This window comes from Dama dama, chromosome 9 (assembly GCF_033118175.1).
Source record: "Dama dama isolate Ldn47 chromosome 9, ASM3311817v1, whole genome shotgun sequence".
Lineage (NCBI taxonomy): Eukaryota > Metazoa > Chordata > Mammalia > Artiodactyla > Cervidae > Dama > Dama dama.
In genome coordinates this window covers 48,424,947-48,443,341 of record NC_083689.1, presented here as the reverse complement: position 1 = coordinate 48,443,341, position 18,395 = coordinate 48,424,947, and the positions used below count along the sequence as shown (strand labels likewise).

Sequence of the window (18,395 nt, the reverse complement as noted above, 5' to 3'; positions counted from 1 at the left end):
CTGTCAGAGGGACTATAGAGGAGGCTGCCCTCCTAGGGGAGGGATGGTGATGGCTTGGATTTGGGGGTGGCAAATTCAGTAGAGAAGCAGAAGATCTGGGATGTCTGGAGGGGAGCCTAGATGCCTGCCAGTCCCCGGTGTCTTTATTTGGCAGACTACTCCTTCAAGGAGCTGCTCAGCAGACCCTCTCCCACAGCCCTGGAGGGGCCAGGTGTGCCCAGGACACTGCCAGCAGGCCCTTTTGTGACAGGACTGCTCTGGCCAGGGGTCCAAGTCTATTCATCTGTCTCCTCCGCTAAGCTGGGCACCCTCAGAAAGGCTGCTTCTGGCCCATCTGGTACCCACCCTGGTGCCAAACTCCGTCACCCCAACCAGGGCTGGTGACCAACCATCACTCACCCTCCCCCGCAAGGCCTCACTGCTTGTCTGCTGAAGGGTGTGGAGGGCTGGGTGGGTGCATCTCTGCAGAGCTCCCCAGGACAGGCTGGCCATGCGTCAGCAGCACTTCCTTCCTCTGCTGAAGTCTTGCTCTTACCCTCACCTCCTGCTCCCCCAGGCTTGCTCGCACGATCCTCACTTGGACCTCAGACCTTGGAGTCAAAGAATGTGAGCCCGATGGCCAGGAACCCAAGCATGAGTCCACTGCTTCAAGTGGGCACCTCCACCTCAGAGGTCTCGGGGCATGCCCAGACACCGGGGTGGCACAGGGAAACAGCCCCAAGTCCCTGTAAGAGCCAAAAGGCTCAGCTCAAGTTTTTTTTTTTTTTTTTTTTGGAATTGAGAAGTAATTTACATACCTTGAAATTGACCATTTTAAAGTACACAATTCAGTGGCTTTTAATATGCTCACAAGGTGGTGCAACCATCCCCACGATCTAATTCAGGAACATATTCATCACCCCAAAAAGAAATCCCATACCCATTAGCAGTCACTCCCCATTCTCTTCTTCCCTGAGCCCCAGCAAACATTCCCCTACTTTCTGTCTCTGGATTTGCCTATTCTGGGCATTTCATCTAAATGGTGAAAGGCTCACCAGCCTTCTGGGCCACAGACACCAAGTGGAGCCCCTGGAAGGGGCCAGAAGAGTGATGAGGCCTCATATCCTTTCTGAGATGAGAATTTGTACCAAATTATCAGTTCTGCACATCCTAGAGTCTGAGTTTCCCTAAGGAGTGATGCCTCACTCATCCCAGAAATCCCTCAAAGTCTGGCCCAGGACCAGGTCATTGCCCTCCTGACTACAATCCCAGAGTGGAACAAACAAAACAAACATTGGTACGGGTCTAGGTTTGTCTGCAAACCTACATGAGACTCCTGAAAGACATTAGCTGTGAAATTAACCTTGACCTAATTTCCACTTCCAAAAACAGAGTTTGCAAGGAGCCAAGTACCAAAAAGAAGCAAAATCTCCCTCTGCACCCCCCTGGTAATTGCTCCTGAGAGGATTCCAGTTTGCCTACTATGAGGTGTCCAGCGTAGTAGCCACATAGGTGTTCCACCCGGACAAGGGCAGAGAAGGTCCCTGGTATGGGTTTTCCCCACTGTCAGGGAAGGTCAAGCGATCGGCCTTAAGGTCCCCAGCACAATTGTTGACCAGTTGATTCTCTCAGAGAGGGCAAGGAACAAGAGGGGCCTAGTTCCAAAGCCCACGGGCAGGGTCTGGGCAGCGTATCCTCTGTTCCCTGAAGATGGCCTCAGGAAAACACAGCTTTGGGAAAAAAACCTCCAAAGACAATTCTTCCTGAGGACCTCACAAGGGACTCCTAACCCACTGTAAGAGTATCTTTCTTCATTCCAGACACAGGAACCTTGAATCACATGATAAATGGGTTCCCAAAACACAGGGTCAATTAATTTTTCCTTTTAAAAGCTCACCATATTTTAAATGTCCACATAACTCTTCGAGTAACACAAACACCTACTACTCTTCTAGCTGTTCCTTTGTAACAGGTTTGCTTAAAGGAGCCCCCCCCAATTCACGTACATCTTCCTCACCCAGTGTCTCCCCAGTGCAGGCCCTCCCGTGCCTCTGTCCTTGTCTCTAGTCCCACGGAGCAGCCAATGCCAGGGCACAGAAAGTCAGCTCCAGAGCCTGCCCTCTTCCTGTGAGCCCAGAAGCCAGGCCGTGGGAGGCGACAGCAGGGTAGGGAGGAGGACAAAGGGATTTGCCCCTATAAGAGAGAGAGTGACACGCAGAAATGCATCTGCTGCAGCTTGAGAACGATCTCCAAGTTTAAAAGATAACTGATCCAGGCCAGGGGAGTGGGGGTGTGCCTGCTCCAGCCCCCGCTCCCCCTGAGTCCTGACTGCTGGAGGCGGCCGGCCATCTGCGACACTCTGACCAGTATAAGCTAAAGGACACCAAATGGTTCCATCACCACACCCTTGTCGAGAACAAGGAACTCCCACCCTGGGCGCTCTCCTACCACTTGCCCAGACTGTAAAAGGAACTCAGAAACACCGCCTTTTCCCTGCACCTCTGTGGGATCACAAGATGCTGGAGGGAACCTGCCTGCAAGGTCTGTTTTGAGCCTTTTGTTCAGTCTTGGTGATCAGCAACCCCAGCCCCCTGTCAGCAACTCCGCTGCCGGTGTTTAGGCAGTGGTGGATTATGTCCCACCACCTGGCCCCAAGTCTAAGAGTTTACACCTTGTAGGGAGCCCCCAAAGCATTTTTGTTAATAGCAGGCTCATGGAAGGTGGAGGTCTCTGGGGAGAGCTACTGTGTCAGGTGGCAAGGTCAGAAGGCAAGCGAGCCCCTTCCCCCACAGACTTGGAAGGAAGCAAATACCTCACAGACGGAGCCAGAAAGCGACAGACCACTCAACCAACCAACGTGTTCCTTTACAGATGAAGGAACGGGGGTCCAAAGGGCAAGGAGCTTATTTCCAGTCAGCTGTCTACCAGGTTTTCCATCTTGGGTTTCTGGAGAGAAGCCCCAGTCTACTTTCTCACGTCCCACCAGCTTCAGCATGAAACTTCTTTCAGAACCTACGCTCCTCACTCTTGATCTGAAAGAACCTGGCAGTCACTCTCCACCCTCTGGGTGACGGGTGACCCCCCACCCTAACATATGAGCCTCCCCCTGCTGGCCTGACCTACACGGGGGTCTATGTTTGCACCCAACACCCACCCACCACAGACCCCAAGCCCTTTCATGTACCCTCGAAGCTCTAATCTCACCCCTGACTTGGGCCAGCTGAGCAGAGTCTGGAACACTAATCTGAGTTTTTCGTTAAGCACAGCTTTACTGCTGCCCTGAAGCACTCAGAAAAGGCTCTTCACACTTTAGGTCACCTGCACCAATGGGCAGAAAAGCACGGTTTGTAATGATCATGCAGTCTTCTCAAAACACTGGGTACTTAAACCAGTTCAATTTGCAAATTGATTAAACAGGCCCCTAACGGACACTACTGATTTGAAACACCTTTGCAAGCCGTTCCTGGTACATTTGAGACCAAGCCAGCTTCTTAAAAACCTACTTTCCCCACATTGTGGTCAGGTTCTTTCTCTGGGAAGGCCACATTCATGCCAACAAGGACAGAACGAGTAGGAGATGTTTCTCTTGTACAACCAGAAGACCTGAAGCAGCCCAGCTTTTCTACCCATTCCCCCCAGCTTGGGACTTAGTGGGAGAAGGCTAACAGCAAAGCTCAAAACTCCATGCTACCTACACCACCCTAAGGAGGGATGGGTGGTCTCAGATTAAAAGTTCTTCAAGAAGATGCTACCCTAGCATCACCGAGCTCCAGGACAGAGCCAGCACCTGCTAGTGACCAAGCTGGGAAGACAAAAGCCAACCGCTGGAGGTAAGTGGGGGTGCTTGGGGCTGTCCTCTTTCCTTCAGGAACGATCTCTTTCTGGTTCAGACCCCACTGGGTATGTATGGGGAAAGGGACAAGAACAGCGTTCTCCTGTATCTATTTTGTTCTAGGTAAAAGTCACTTCTTGCCGATGCCTCACATACCTGATGAAGGAGGTAGCAGGCACAAGGCCGGCTGGGCTGCTGGGGCCACTTACCAGCGGGGGCTGCGGCTGGGGGTGCTGCCCTGCTCCCGAGGGGGGCGGGTAGTGCATGAGCAGATTGAAGGCGGAGTAGACGGTGTCTTTGTACATGCCGCTGGTGCACTCCGGGGCCTTCAGGCCTGGAAAAACCACAGCTGGTCAGAAGCGCCAGCCCAGGGTGGCTGGGGCTGAAGGCTGTCTGCTCGATCGAGAGAAGATCAGAACTGCCAAGGGGTCCCCTTCAAGTTCCTGACTTGAAGGGCTGGGGCGGGGGGTAGGTCCCCGCAGTGCCAAGGTTTGACGACGGACCCAGAGTTCGGGCCTCCCTTCCTCGACCCCAACTCTGCCCTCCGGCCAAGGAACCTTGGCCAGCGCTTCCTCCTCAAGACGGGGGATTAGTCAAGTCACCTGGACAGGAGGGGAGGCGGAGATGGCGGGGGTCTGTTTACTCCTATAAAGGTCAGGGCACCGGAAGTGACTCGAGCCTGGCGGCGCCCGGGAAACCCGCCCCCCACTCCCCCACCCCCTCGGTTTTACCGCCTCCTCGAGCTGCCGTGGGGGACGGGGGGAGACACCCCCTCGGCTCCCTCCCGTACTCGGCGGCCCGGCTCTCCCACCGAGGCCGGGCCTTAGCGGGAGGAGGGGAGCTGGGCTGGGCAGAAACTCACCGTCTTCCAGAGACTCTGGAAGTTTGTCGGGGAAAAGTCTCTGCGAAGTGTGTTCCCGCCCGAGAGCCTGCGGGGAGATCCAAAGGGGCCTTGAGAGGGCTGGGAAAGCTGGGGGCTCGGGGCCCGGGACGGGAGGGGTCTGAGGGATGGGGACCCCTGAGAGCCGCGGGAGGGAGGGGCGGGGCAGCGCGAGCCGAGCGCCAGGGGCGACGGAGCGAGGCGGCTTCGGGGGAGCAACGGGGCGCGGGCCAGCGCTCACCTCCGCCCCGACCTCGGCCTCGCCGCGGGCACCGGCGCCCGCCCCCGGGACCCCGGCGTCGCCGGCCGCGCCCTCGGACTCATTGACGAGCGACGACTTGAGCTCGGCCAGGTCGCGCTCGGGGCCCGCGGCGCTGTCGCGGCTCTTGTCGTCCTGCTCCTCGCCCTCGTCCTGGAAGGCCAGCAGCTCGTCGGGCGCGCCGAGGTCGTCGCCGCCGCCCGCGCCACCCCCGCCCGAGTCCAGCTGCGGCATGGTGCGCTCAGCCTGCGGGGTCGCGGGGCTCGGGGGTGCGGGGCGCGGAGCCGGCCCGGGAGGCGGCGAGCCCGAGGTCCGGACCTCCGAGCCCGAATCGCGGCGGGCGGAGCGCGGGGTGACTCCGCCTGGGCGGGCTGCGGGCGCGGGGCGCGGGGCGCGGGCGCCGGGTTGAGAGGCTCCGGGAGCTGGCGGGTCAGAACATCAAAGGCGCCGCCGGCGGAGTGCCGGGGGCGGGGCGGGGACGCCGGGGGCGGGCCCGACCGGGGGGCGGAGCCAACGCGCCCCGCCCCTCCACTCCTGGGAGAGGCCGGGACGCGCCCAGTGGGCAAAGTCTTAAAGGGCTCGCTCTCCCAGCCTTTGGATGGTGCGTCGGAGGAGCCTGAGAAGCATCACCCTTCTCCTGAAATGCGGGGAATCTAAAGGGGGTTCTTAACCTCGATTCCTCACCTAAAACAAGGGATTCCTTTCCTGCGCCCAGGTTTCTCCCTCAGCGGTGTAGTGCTCAGGTCCCCTAGGCCTTTGGGGTTTGGGAGTGCCTTGGATAGGGAGCCAAGGTGTGAACAGTGTCTGTGCCTGGGCTCAGTATAGTATGTCCTGGGCTTGGAACTGGGGTCTTACTTGAGCTTAGGGGCTGCTCGAGGCTATGATCGAACACCGGGCCGGCAGAGTTAGGACTCCTCAAAACTCCATTCTCTGGGTGCATCTTCCAGCCCTCTGCCAATCTGGGACCTCCTTCCAGGTCGCCCTCACACAGCGCAAGCACAGGCATTATACCCTCTCACACATTTATTGAGTGCCTCTTGTATGAAGGACTCATACACCGCGTAACTGTGACGGGCCTCTCAGCCACGTGGAGGCTCGGAGGTGCGAACGCAGCCAAGAGGGCAAGAAAGAAGTATCCCTCCAGGGCCCATGCCAATCCTCCAGACCCGACTCACCCCCCACAACAACTGGTCCAACTGAGTTCCATGCCCGGAACCTGTGGCCCGGCCCGGGAGGCGAGGCTTTGGGCAGCTCCGTGGGCTGCCGGATTGTGTTGAGGGGTTGGTGGTCCCAAGCAACTTAACCAGGAAGTCCCATTCGCGCAGAGTCCATTGACTCCAAGCCTGGCGCAGGCCGGCCCTCGCAAGATCTAGGCTTCAGGGTCTACACGCGGAGGAGGGCCGGAACGTGGAACGTGAGCCAACTTCCTTCCGAACTATCAGGCCCCCTGGGTCATGTCCATGCGGGCCTCCTCAGCACTCTTGACTTCAGCTCAGATACTATCTAGGCAAGAAACAGGCCCTTTAGAATCGCGGTGCAGTAAACCACAGACCAGGCAGGTTTCCGTGCTGGATTCAGTGTTGACCTTCCCACGTCTCCCGAAAGCAACTGGTGCAGAGGGTATTTGGGAGGAGAGAGCGTCTTGGACGCTTGTCCGGTTCAGAGTCCCACAGGACTCCTGCAGCGGCGCAAAGCCTGGCCGGAAGAGGGCCGAGCCGCCCCTGCGGGTCCAGGCCCAGCCGGGCTGGCTGCGGATCAAAGAGCCGCCCTTCTCTGCGTTCAGATCCTATCTGCACCCGCCCAGCGGGTCGCCTCGGCCCCCCACTTCGGGGCTGGAGTGCCCATTTTTCCTCCCTTCCTGGTGCTGCGGGTGGGGTGGGGGAGCTTTTGGGCACTAGTACTCCGTTTGTGATGGAGATGTGGGAAGACCCTGCCCATTAGTTTGAGAGAGAGAGAGAGAAAATGTGAGCTCACTCATCCCCTCTAGAGTGCGTGTTGGGGGGGAGGGGGGGCGGGGGTTGTTTCAGCCTAACTCAGCCCAGTTGGGAGGGGACAAGGTGCTGGAGGAGGGGATCGAAGCTTCCCCTACCTCCTCTGCCCCTGAGGTTGCTGGGTCTGGCCTTTGACTGCGCCTCCTCTGGGAGGCTGAATGGAAGTATATAAATCCGCCTAACCCAAAAGCTTTGGAGGTCTTCCTCTGTTTTCCGGCGGCCCCAGCTTAGCAGGAGCCTACTCTGGCACAAAGGTCCGCAAACCCAGTGGATATAGGTGTGGGGGGGGGGGGGGGGGCGCGGGGGTTGAAGATTTCTCCATGGAGAAAGGAGAGAAGTCAGGGCAACGGTGAAGTGGCTGGTTTGGTTTTCCCAATAAGGCTAAATTTTTTTTCAGCTTAAAGTATTAGCCTTTAGTCAGAGCTTATGAGCTTTCTGTTCTATTGGTGTGAAAACAAACTTTCTTTACTAAAATGATGGTAAGAATTGATTTTTAAAATATTTTTATTTACCAGAAAAAAAATTTGACCACTCTCTATTCCCTCTCCCACCCCAAATTTCTTCAGACATTTTATGGGGCTGTGAACTCCCACCGTCTGGGAACTGCCGTCCTATGCGGTGATGGCCCCAACTCTTGCTCTGCTGGATGGAACAAGGGACGGGGTAGGTGAGTAGGGAGAACAAGGTGTGAGATGGGGTAGGGTAGGGAGAGAGAGAGACTGATTCTCAGACTTCCACAGCCACACTGGAATCAGCCTGAAGGTGTACTGAGGGAGCTTCTATCCTGTACCTAACCCTGGACTCAGGCCGTGGAGGAGGGAGGGGCCAAGGAGGGGACCTGCCCTCTAGGAGGCATTGACTGCTAGAGAAGCTGAGAAATTACTAGAGCTGAGTTTGTTACTTCATTAATCTATACAGATAATGGGCAGAAGGAGCTCAGATACGGGGAGATCAGTGTGGCTGGACTGGTTAGGCTGGCTTCCTGAAGGAGATGGACACACTTCATCTGGGCCTGGAAAGCTCTGTAAGGCTTAGGGAAAGAGAGAGAAAAAGATATTCGGGCTTGTCCCCATAAGACAGATCCACCTGTGCAGCAGCCCCTTGTCTGGTCAGCACTGATTCCAGCATCATCATCCGCACAGAGATGTCATAGTACTGACTGATTACTATGTGCCAGGCATCAGGTCAAGAGCTTCACACACACTATCTCATTTAATCACCATACCAATTCTATAACATAGGGACAGTTATCCGCATTTATGGATGAGGGAACTAAGCCTCAGAGAGGTTATGTAAGTTATCCCAGGTCTCACAGCTTAGAAGTAAGAATATTAGTATTCTGAACCCTGGCAGTCTAACTTCTGAGCGCCCCTACCACATTCTAATGTTTCATTATGACTTCTAAAATTCCAGAGTGTGTCCTTATCTGCTTTGTGATCTTTGAAGACAAATGGGGATGAATGAGCTGTCACTGGGGACTTCCGCAGGGGCTAAGACTCCACGCTCCCAATGTGGGGGCCTGGGTTCGATCCCTAATTAGAGAACTAGATCCCACATGCTACAAGGAAGGGTTTGCATGTCTCAGCTAAATATTGAAGATTTTGTGCTACAACTGACTTGGCACAGCCAAATAAATTAAAAAAAAAAAAAAAAGAACTGTTATTAATAGAATCTCAGGTTTCTGGGTGGCTTATGTTGCATACAGGGGCCACCCAGAGGATTGGGGAAACTTCCTGATTGGTCTGTATAGAGTAGCTCAAGCCATTTGCTGGGATTGCTACAACCAATCTCATCTCCCTTGAGTCAGATGGACCTTGGCCTGTACCATCTCTCCCATGGACATACCATCTCTCATCCCACTCTAGACACCTGCTCTGGGCACTGACTCAGATCCCAAACAGAGATGGTAGACTCTGGGGTGTTTTTACAGAGTGGTGAATAGAATCTGTGGCTGCTCCCCTGAAGGTGACCAGGGAGTTTGGGGACCAAGGCCAACTGCAGGGAGGCCCCAGAATCTTCTGGGTTCATGCAGCCCAGGATTTTAATGAGGCTTCATCTTCATGCTAATGAACCTGGTGGACTGTGCTGTCATCAGAATCTGAATGTAGGACAAAGTCAGAGCTCTTAAGAGTTGAGGGATGGAACAAAAGAGCTCTGGGTTTGGATTTATACAAACCTGGTTTCTATCCCTGCCCTGTCATTTGTTAGCTGGTGTTAGTGATTTGTCAGACAAATCACTGACCCTCTCTGAGCCTCAGCTTCCTCATGGGTGAAATGGGTATCACCCTAAGCCTGCCTTGCTCTGTGAGGTTGAGATGACTCATGTTTCCTAGGAAAGAGCTTAGCACGACACCCAGCACATTCCAAGCGCTCTAATAAATGGGTGCTCTTGAGCTAGATATTTTTCGGAAGTTGTTAGGCTAATTGGCTCTTCATGTAACGTCATGTAAATCATCTAAATGTTCTCATGGCCTGAGCCCACTTAATCACAACTATAAGGCTGAAAATATACATTTCCTTTCCTTTTCTTTCAAGTTCCTTTAACATGAAAGGATCACATGAACTCTCTGACCTTTTCTAACAGGGGGACCCTTGAGATGTGGCGTTTCCAGAAAAAAGCTCAAAGGAGCCCCAGATGGATTTGGTAAATTACAACGAGGAGAGGTTCAGAGTGGGTCTCTTCCTGCCCGCCAGCCGCCTGGCATCCTGTTAGGGCTTGCTGAACACTGCCTGAAGGCTGGGCTGCTGGCTCCAGGCAGGAACTCTTCCTGTGAGGCTTTCTTTCTCAGGGCAAAGCCTGGTCACACGTCCTAGAGGCAGATTGTGGTTTGTTACTAGAAACACAGTTTGCTCTCTGAAAACTCTGTGTAGTTTCACTGCATGTCTGTGCATGTATGTCTGCGTGTGTACATGTGGGAGGTTGTGGCCTGCAGAATGGTAAAGACACACCATTGCTGGAGGCAACGGCTCTGGCAGCTGCCTTTAAAATAGAGCAAGAGGGGACTTCCCTGGCGATCCAGTGGCTAAGACTCCTCTTTCCAAATGCAGGGGCTCTGGGTTCAATTTCCTGTTCAAGGAACTAGATCTGGCCTGCCACAACTAAAAGATGCTGTGTGCTGCAACTAAGACCTGGTACAGCGAAATAAAAAAATTAAAATAAGTAAATGTTTAGAAAATAATAATAAAATGAAGCAAGAGGGTTTGCTTTATAATCTTCTGTGTGTTCTCCCCTAGACTGCTCCCCCCATGGATGGAATAACCAAGAGTTACTTCTTCTTTTTTTTTTTTTTTTTTTAATATTTATTTATTTGGCTGTGCTGGGTCTTAGTTGCAGCATGTGGGATCTAGTTCCCTGACCAGGGATCAAACCCAGGACCCCTGCATTGGGAACTCAGAGTCTCAGCCACTGGACCACCAGGGAAGTCTAAGAATTACTTTTAAAGTAGAAATTTAATAACGAAGCTCCATGTTAACTTTCCCTGATGATAACCCAAGAAAGTTTGACCAAACTGGCTTGAGGGGCTGTGGTGGTGCGAGTATAAAGAGAGCTGCCCCACGAGTTCCGAGGGCTCCTAGGACAATTTCCCAGGACTAATTTACCACATATGAGCCAGCTATTGTTCCCAGTGAATGCAGCTGGAATTCGTTCACCCACCCACCTGCAGGAATAAATAGCCCCGGGTTTCCACTTGAAGGGGTCTGCAGTCACAGGCACTAAGGTGTCAGCAGCAAAGGCAAGCTGGGAGGGGCTGCTGTGTGCCACCAGGATGCATTGGTCTCTGAAGAGCTCAGTGGCAGGTGGCTGGGTCCCAAACCCTGCTCCACCACTGGGCTGCTGGGTGAACTGCCTTCTCCAGGCCCAGGACTCCTCACCTAGTTTCAGGGATGCAGTGAGGAGCCTCTGGCGATGAGTCCAGAGGTGAGAGACAAGAGGCACCAGAAATGCCACAGGAAGTGGGCCCAGGGTCCATGGAAGACGCACCTTCAGCTTCACAGGGGAGTGTGTCCGTATTCGCTTCTGTCTGGGGTGTGGGAACAACCCTAGACACACTGACATGAATGTGTTACTAGGGAAGTACCATTTAATGTCTCTCTTTGAGACAGGGGTGTCAAGGCTTTGCTGCTTGTTGCTAGGGTCTGACACAGAGCTGGCTAACTGCAATGCTCAGAAATTTGTAGATGGATGACTTACTTGCTGGATGGATGTATGAGCAGATGGATAGATGGATGGGTGAATCATTCACAGTGGTGATCACTTAGAATTCAGGGAGAAAGTAGCAAGCCCAGTACCTGCTTTCAAGGAACCTGTCATCTTGTGGGAGACATCAGGGCAATAGAGTTCCCAGGAGTCAGGCGTTTGGAAACATGATTGTTGTATGCATGGCGTGGTAGACAGGGAGGGCTTCCTGGAGGAAGAAGGTCAGTCCAGGAGGCAAGTCGAATTTAGGAGGCGGGACAGTAGCCCACACTCTGGGTTGTGATGAAGTTTGACCCCATAGGGTCTCTGGGGCCTAGGTAAGCCAGGATCTTGGGGGAGAGTTTGGTTATCTGTTGAGCCTTGCCCAGCGTGGTACATCTTCATGGCCCAGTTCCTACAGTCCTCTCTAGAGCCCCCTCATCCCTCCCCTCCACCAACTGGGACAATTTCTCCCAAGAACCCCCTCTCCAGACACTGGCTGTCCCTGTTTACCCCTGTCCTAGGACAGACTACCTCCTGGGTGCACAATCCACCATCTTGTAGTGGGTTTCCAGGCTTTCCTGGCTCAGTGCCCCGTGTAGAATACCCCCTCTTTTCCAGCAGCTAGAAGTAGGGGTGGAGAAACAGGACATGGAAGGCAGGGAGGATTAAAGCGGATCTTTACCAGATTCTGGAGTCACTGCCAATAAAGATTCTGAGAAGTCCTGCACCAGAGAACTCCTGTCTAGCCCCCTTTGGTTAAGTGCCTTCCAAATTTATTTGACCATAAAACTGTTTTTCCACATATGTATGATTTTCCAAAGAACATGGCTCCCCTGAAAGTCTTTTGGGTAAGCTCTTATCTCTGGTTTCAGGAGGCAGGGATGGGCACTCCTTATCCAAAACACATTCCAATTTTGTCCCTGATATGGAGGCAGTTAGCAACACTTGCACCCCAAACTGGTCTTCACAGCTTTAACCAGTCTTCACTCGAGCCCTACTAGGTTCTTGGCTTCTTGGGATCACAGACTTTCATCTGTGTCCTTGCTGAGCACTAACATGGACCAAGCATATTGTGGCATATAATAAACGCCTGCTGACCATAGGATGGGGCTGTTGTGTAAAAGTCCAACCCAGCTCAGTTCCTCAAACTCCCAGTGGCTATTTCCTTTGGTTTGTTAGCATCTGAAAGGCTGTGTTTTTTCAAAGCTCATCTCTGGTCTCTCCCTCATCCAGGAAGCCTTCTTGGCTACTTGGCTCCACAGGGATCTCTCGCCCCTCCAAAAGCAAGATTCTCATTGCTTTCAGAATTTGAGCCCCTCAACTGCTCCTGAGCTGTTCAGTCTCTGTTTCCTGTGAATGAGTCCTCCTGACCTTTGACTACAGCCTGCATTGTCTGGTGATCAAGAGCGGGGCTTAGAGCTCACAGCCTGTGTGTGAACTTAGGGCTTCTCCACCTACGCACTGCGGGAGGGACCTTGGGCGAGTGACCTCCTCCTAGGAGCCTTTGGTTCCTTATCTGTTAAGAGGGAGCTTTAATAGTAGAGTCTGGGACTTCCCTGGTGGTCCAGTGGCTACGACTCTGTGCTTCTAGTACAGGGGGCCGGGGTTTTGATCCCTGGTCGGGTAGGGAACTGGATCCTACCTGTTGCAAGTAAGAGTTTGCAAGCTGCAACTAAGACCCCGTGAAGCTAAATAAATACATAAAAATTTAAAAATATTTAAAATAATAATATTATCTCAAGAGCTGGGAAGATGAGTTCCTGCTTGTAAAGTCCTTGGCACAGTGTCAAGCGTGGAGTAGGTTCTTGCTAAGTGGCGACCAGTTTCAATTATTATTGTTGCTCCCAGCCAGCAGGGCTGCACTCAGGCCCAGCTCTTTGAAGTGCTTCACAGAGGCTATCCTGGCCAGCCTGCAGTCCTGCTAGTCACAGGTGGGCAGTGGGGACCAGAGTGGGAAAGGCACCAGGAACCCTATCTTCCGAGGCCAGGCCGAGGCAACTGAGTGTTCAGTCTGAGTGGGAACTCGTCATGCCAAGAGATGGCCATTTCCAGATGTCTGCAGGCTGGAGGGAGCCAGCTGGCCTGTGGGGCCCAAGGGCAGAGACAGGACTAATGGGAGGAAATTACACGGAGAGATTTCATCTCGGCTTGAGGAAGCACGTCTACAGGCAGAGCTGGCCAACCGTGGCCTGCCCAGGCCACCAGCAAGAGGCGGCGAGCTCCCTGTCACCAGAGGTGTGTGAGCAGAGGCTGGGGGCTTCCAAGGGAGGGAAGCCGCTGAGCAGGTTTCTACCCCTGAGGCCCCTCCAAAGCTGTGGACAGTCCCTTGTACTTCCTGAGTGGGTCTGCCCCTTGCTGGCTCAGCTGAGTCCACAGCAGGTGTCTAAGAGTGAGGGCAAAAGCGTGGCTACCTCTGGCTCTAACCTGGGCCTGGAGGATGGAGAGGAAAGGGTATTGCTCTAAGAGGCGGATCTCAAGGGGGTTAATAACCACTGTGTCACCTTCCTGAGGTAGCAACTCGGTGTAGCTGCTGACATAATGGAGCCTAGGAACCCATCTTAGGCCTGCTGGGGTCAGGGGGGGACAGAGATTGGTGGTGGGAGGGGGCTTATTCTTGAATCAGCCTCCCCCAGCTTCTAAAACTAGGGGCTGAGGAGAAAGATGTGAAAGAGCAGGAGAGGAGGGAGCCTGGGTTTCAGTATCAGTTCTGCCACTTGGTAGCTATGTGACTTTGGACAAGTCACTTAACGTCTCTGTGCTCCAGTTTGCTCTGTAAGACAAATAGCACTTCACTGGGTTCTTGTGATGATTAAGTGAGTGTTTATTTGTGGTCCATAATAAGTGCCATGCAAATATTTGTTACATAGATAAAAATTAATTGATAAACTCATCTATGCCTAGCCTAGTACCATGCAAGTTTTTTTTTTTTTAAGATATCAGTGACTTCTTATTTTATTTACTTGGCCACACCCTGCAGCATGCAGGATCTTAGTTACCCAACCAGGGATTGAACCTATGCCCCCCGCACTTGTGGTGTCTTAACCACTGGACCGCCAGGGAAGTCCCCAAGGGTATTTATATCATTCACTTTGTTTAGTCTCCACAACAACCTAATGAGGTTGAAACTACTATTATTAGGGAAAGTGAATCTGAGAAAGTCAAGTTCCTTGCCCAAGGTCCCACTGCTGGTGGGAGGCACAGTGAAGGTTTAGATTTAGGAGGGTCTGACTCTCAGGCCCCCACAGGTCTGCAGCCTCTCTAGGGAGGGAGAGTGCCAGCAAGAGCAGGGCAACAACAGATGAGTTGGCAGGAAGGGTCAGAGGTGTCCCCCCAACCCCATCCACCTTGCTCAGGCGGGAAGCCCCCTCTCGTGGCTGTTGCCTGGGAGAGATTTATCTAATTTGTGGAAACATTGCTGGGTGACTTTGATGACAAATTACAACCTTGCTTCCTTCAGCTGAGTAATCTCCATGGTGGGTGGAGGGGATGGTCTTGGAAGTCGCCGGAGTTCTGGGCTGGCAGTGTTCGCCTTGGGGGTGACATTGCCAAGGAAGCCGTGCCACCCCAGACAAGCTCCAGGGGCAAGGGACAGAAGCTGGACAAGAACACAGCCTCTCTGGGTGGTTGTAGGGCTATGGGCCCAGGGTGTCCTGCTCACTCCCACTTTCTCTTCTGTCCCAGCTGGACTCCTCTCTCTTGCTTATGACTGTGTGCCCCGGGCTGAGCCAGGGTCTGGCAGAGAGCTGAAGTCCAATAAATACGTGTTGGATTCCAGAATATCTCCAGACATGGTACTTCACAGTTCACGAAACTCCCTCCCCTCTATTATCTCATCTGATCCTTATAACAACCCTGAGAGGTAGATCTTTTAACCCCATTTTACAGATGAGGAAACTGCGGCTCAGAGAGAGGAAGTGACTCGCCCAAGGTCACACAGCTCAAACCCCGTCTCTGAGGCTCTTAAATTAACTGTAGCTCTGTAGCCCACAGAGATGTTTCCCCTGTCCTTGTGTGAGAACAGTGGGAGGACAGAGGGAACCCCTCATGGATGGAGGCCCCCATGGCTTCCTTCGGCCCAGAAGTACTCCTCAGAAATGGTCAGAGAAGCTGTTCTTATTTGTCTACTGGGGCATGGAGCCCCTCTGGGGCTTCAGACTGGGGAGTGGGGGCTCTAGCATGCCAAGTTCTTTCCCAGCCTCTCCTGGATGTCAGATGGACAGGTTCAGGCCCTCAGAAGCTGAAGGAGTTTTGTCCTAGCCACCGGCCCAGAGGCCAGCCTCCATTCTGCAGCGGTGAAAGTACATCACTTCACCTCTGGGTCACGGGTGGGCCTCTGCTGACAACTGCGGTTTTCTTTGTCAGCTCTGCTGTTTTTATTTTTTGTTCACTGCTCTATTAGTACTGATATTTTAAAGGGTTTCCCCTTCTGGTCAAGCTTTGTCTTTTGTTTTTATAATTTGGGAGCTACTCTCCTCTTTTCTTTCTCCTCTCAGCCCAGTTTTGGAAGATGCAGAAGCAGGAGGTGGGTGGGAGGCAGTTTAAAAGCATCATCCCCAGGCATCCTTCCTCTCCATGTCCCGGCCCCCAGCAGGCCTGAGGAGCCTCCCTGGTGGACCCACTGTTAGGGCAGCACTCAGGGTAGAAGGCACCCCTTTGAACTAGGAATTCTTTTTCTTATTCTAAGTGGGGCTTGGGTTCTTCGAGCCCTGCCCATACAAGTCCCCTTGGTGCCATGACCCCACCCCTTCTCCTTCTTTTCAATATTCTCCCCCCACTCAAGGCTGCCCCCACTGCTAGGGGAAGCTTCTAGCACAGATAAGAGCATTGACCATAAACAAGCCAACTTACTTCTTAGCGTCTGTAGTGCCTGGGAAAATAGCCCATGGCAGATTCTGATGAGATGAGGGTTGGGACAAAGCTTTTGTGGGGCCCCTCTGTGCATCCTGATTCATTGCGGGACTAGATCTAGGCCAAAATCTCCCCTTCTGGAATTCGCAGCCCTCTCCCTGGGGTGGGGCTTTCTGCAGCTGCAGCTTGGGCCATGGCCACTGTCCCATTGCAGTGGACTCAGGGCCTTAGGCAGGGGCTGCGATGGCCCTTCCGTCCTGACTGTGGGGCTACTGCTTGGCAGTTGGTATTTGGGAGGGCAGGACTGCAGAGCTCTCAGAGATTAACTTGAATTCCTTCCTCCTCCACCTTGGAGCCAGAGAAACGCTCCTGGCTTCCTGCTCAGCCCTGTACCCAGAACCCCCAACTGAAGGGACAGAGCTGAAGGCTTTTTGCCTCAGCTCTTCCTCCTCCAAAATAGTACAGTCGAGACCTGGCTGATTCTCAAACTACTTGCTTTTGTGACTGAGCTCTAACTTTTCGTTTTATGTTCAAAGATGAGATTCAGATCTACAGGGGAAAGTACTTCTTACCCCTTTGGTGGCTGAGTCCTGTACCTGGGACAGACCCACAGCACACCAGAGTGGGAAATGCTGGGCTGGCCTTTCCTTTACACCCACAGAAATTCCCAAAGGTGCCTGGGGCACCAGCTCACAGGCTGGTCGGGGAGCTGAGCCATGATGCTTGCATTGGGAGGACAAGGCCTGTCTTGCCGACTGCTGGTGCCAGAGACCCCAGAGAATGGGGGCTCGCCGTGGGAAGTTAGAGGGTTCTGCTACATGGACAAGAGCCTGGTGTAGCTCCAGGCCCCCAAATGGCAGGGTCTAGCTGTGTTGGCCTCAGAGGGAGGAGAGCAGTGAGGACCAGAGTGGTAAGGGAGGGTCCCCGGTGGAGGGGCCAGGGCTGCACTGGAGGGCGTGTGAGATGGGAGGCAGGAAGGCCAGCCCTAAGCACCAAGGAAAGCCAGCTGGTTAAAGCTCAGAGACACCCAGGAGATGGCCAGGACCCCCCCAGTTGTGCAGACAGGGGAAAGTGAGGTCCAGAGAGGAGGTCTCACAGTCCATTGGAACTCCTTTGTTGATTCCATTGCCCAGAGAATTCAGGAGCCCCTTACCCCAAGTTCAGGACATTGTAAAACATGCAGCAAAGTAAGCAAAATTCAAAGCACCCCTTTAGGACACTGAGCATGAACTGCTTTTGTAATAAAAAATAAACCACTGAAGGTTACTTTTTCAAAAGTGCAGGTGGAAATAAACACTTTGAGGGTCGGGTGGGGCTTGGGAGCTTGCAGCATTATACTCAGTTCACACCCTCACTGCTCTGGCCCAGGGTGACCAGCCTGGAAGGCTGGCTCCTTCCACAGCCTCCTCCCTACCCATCTTGGGGAGGCCTGAACTTGCTGGGGAGCAGCCAGGTCTGTGTACAGCGCCCCCTGGTGGCTGTCTCTGGAAGAGGTTGTGTGTGAAGGACAGTTCAGTTCAGTTCAGTCACTCAGTCCCCTCTGACTCTTTGCGACCCCATGGACTGCAGCATGCCAGGCCTCCCTGTCCATCACTAACTCCGGAGTCTACCCAAACTCATGTCCATTGAATTGGTGATGCCATCCAGCCATCTCATCCTCTGTCGTCCCCTTTTCCTCCCACCCTCAATCTTTCCCAGCATGAGGGTCTTTTCAAATGAGTCTGCTCTTCACACCAGGTGGCCAAAGTATTGGACAGGGGTGAGAATTAAGGAAGCTGGTCCGTGCCTCCCTCCTCGGCTGCTCATACTGAGTGCTAGGAGACAGGTGCTCGATCTCACTGGCAGAATTCCCCTCCCTCCACTATCCAGGAGCTGTGACAGCGTTCTCACCTAGGCTCTGGAGCAGGCCTGACAGCCAGATGTGCAGATTCAACTGAGCCAGAGAGTCTTCTGGAACACAACTGCTCCCACGGAGCCCAGCAGGCCTGGCCGGCTGCGGGAGAGCCTGGAAGCCTCCGTCTGAGCCTCAGCTTCAGTGTTGCTGACAGACCTGTGGTACACAGCTGGTGACCGCCCGCGGTGAGGGCTGTCCTGAGAGTGACCTGGGCCAGGAGGCCCGGCTCCGCCCCTGCTCAGCTGCGCAGGCTGGCAGGACGATAACAACAATAAAGCAGTAGCAATGTCCCTTGGCCTTCACCGAGTGCCTCCTGGGGGCCAGCGCAGCCAAAGCCTCACAACAGCTCCATGAGGCAGGAGCTGTTACCTTAAAGGTAGAGGTGAATTCACATGTGTCCCATCACCCCAGTTTCACAGTTATCAAGGTTTACCACCAGTGTTTCCCTTTTCTTTCCTCCCTTCATTCCTCCTTTCCTTCCTTTTCTTTCTTTCTGTCTTTTAAATATTTAAAGCAAATCCCATATATCATG

The 18,395-nt window shown here is 53.5% G+C and overlaps 1 protein-coding gene and 1 long non-coding RNA gene across 4 annotated transcripts in view; one reads left to right on the top strand and one right to left on the bottom strand.

Moving 5' to 3' along the window:
* The window catches only part of TCF7 (transcription factor 7), a 32,035-nt gene extending 26,692 nt beyond the window's left edge, over nucleotides 1-5,343 (bottom strand). For 2 of the 3 annotated variants that reach the window (XM_061151308.1, XM_061151309.1), the window contains exons 1-3: nucleotides 4,933-5,343; nucleotides 4,674-4,740; nucleotides 4,021-4,145 (exon numbers count right to left, since the gene is read on the bottom strand). In XM_061151308.1, the coding sequence (XP_061007291.1) occupies nucleotides 4,021-4,145; nucleotides 4,674-4,740; nucleotides 4,933-5,184 (444 nt within the window). In that variant the 5' untranslated portion in view covers nucleotides 5,185-5,343. The remainder of the gene's footprint in view (nucleotides 1-4,020; nucleotides 4,146-4,673; nucleotides 4,741-4,932) is intronic. The other variant, XM_061151307.1, reaches the window with a different exon arrangement.
* The window catches only part of LOC133062382 (uncharacterized), a 37,859-nt gene continuing 22,634 nt past the window's right edge, over nucleotides 3,171-18,395 (top strand). The window contains exon 1 of the long non-coding RNA XR_009694154.1: nucleotides 3,171-3,809. This is a non-coding gene — a long non-coding RNA (uncharacterized LOC133062382). The remainder of the gene's footprint in view (nucleotides 3,810-18,395) is intronic.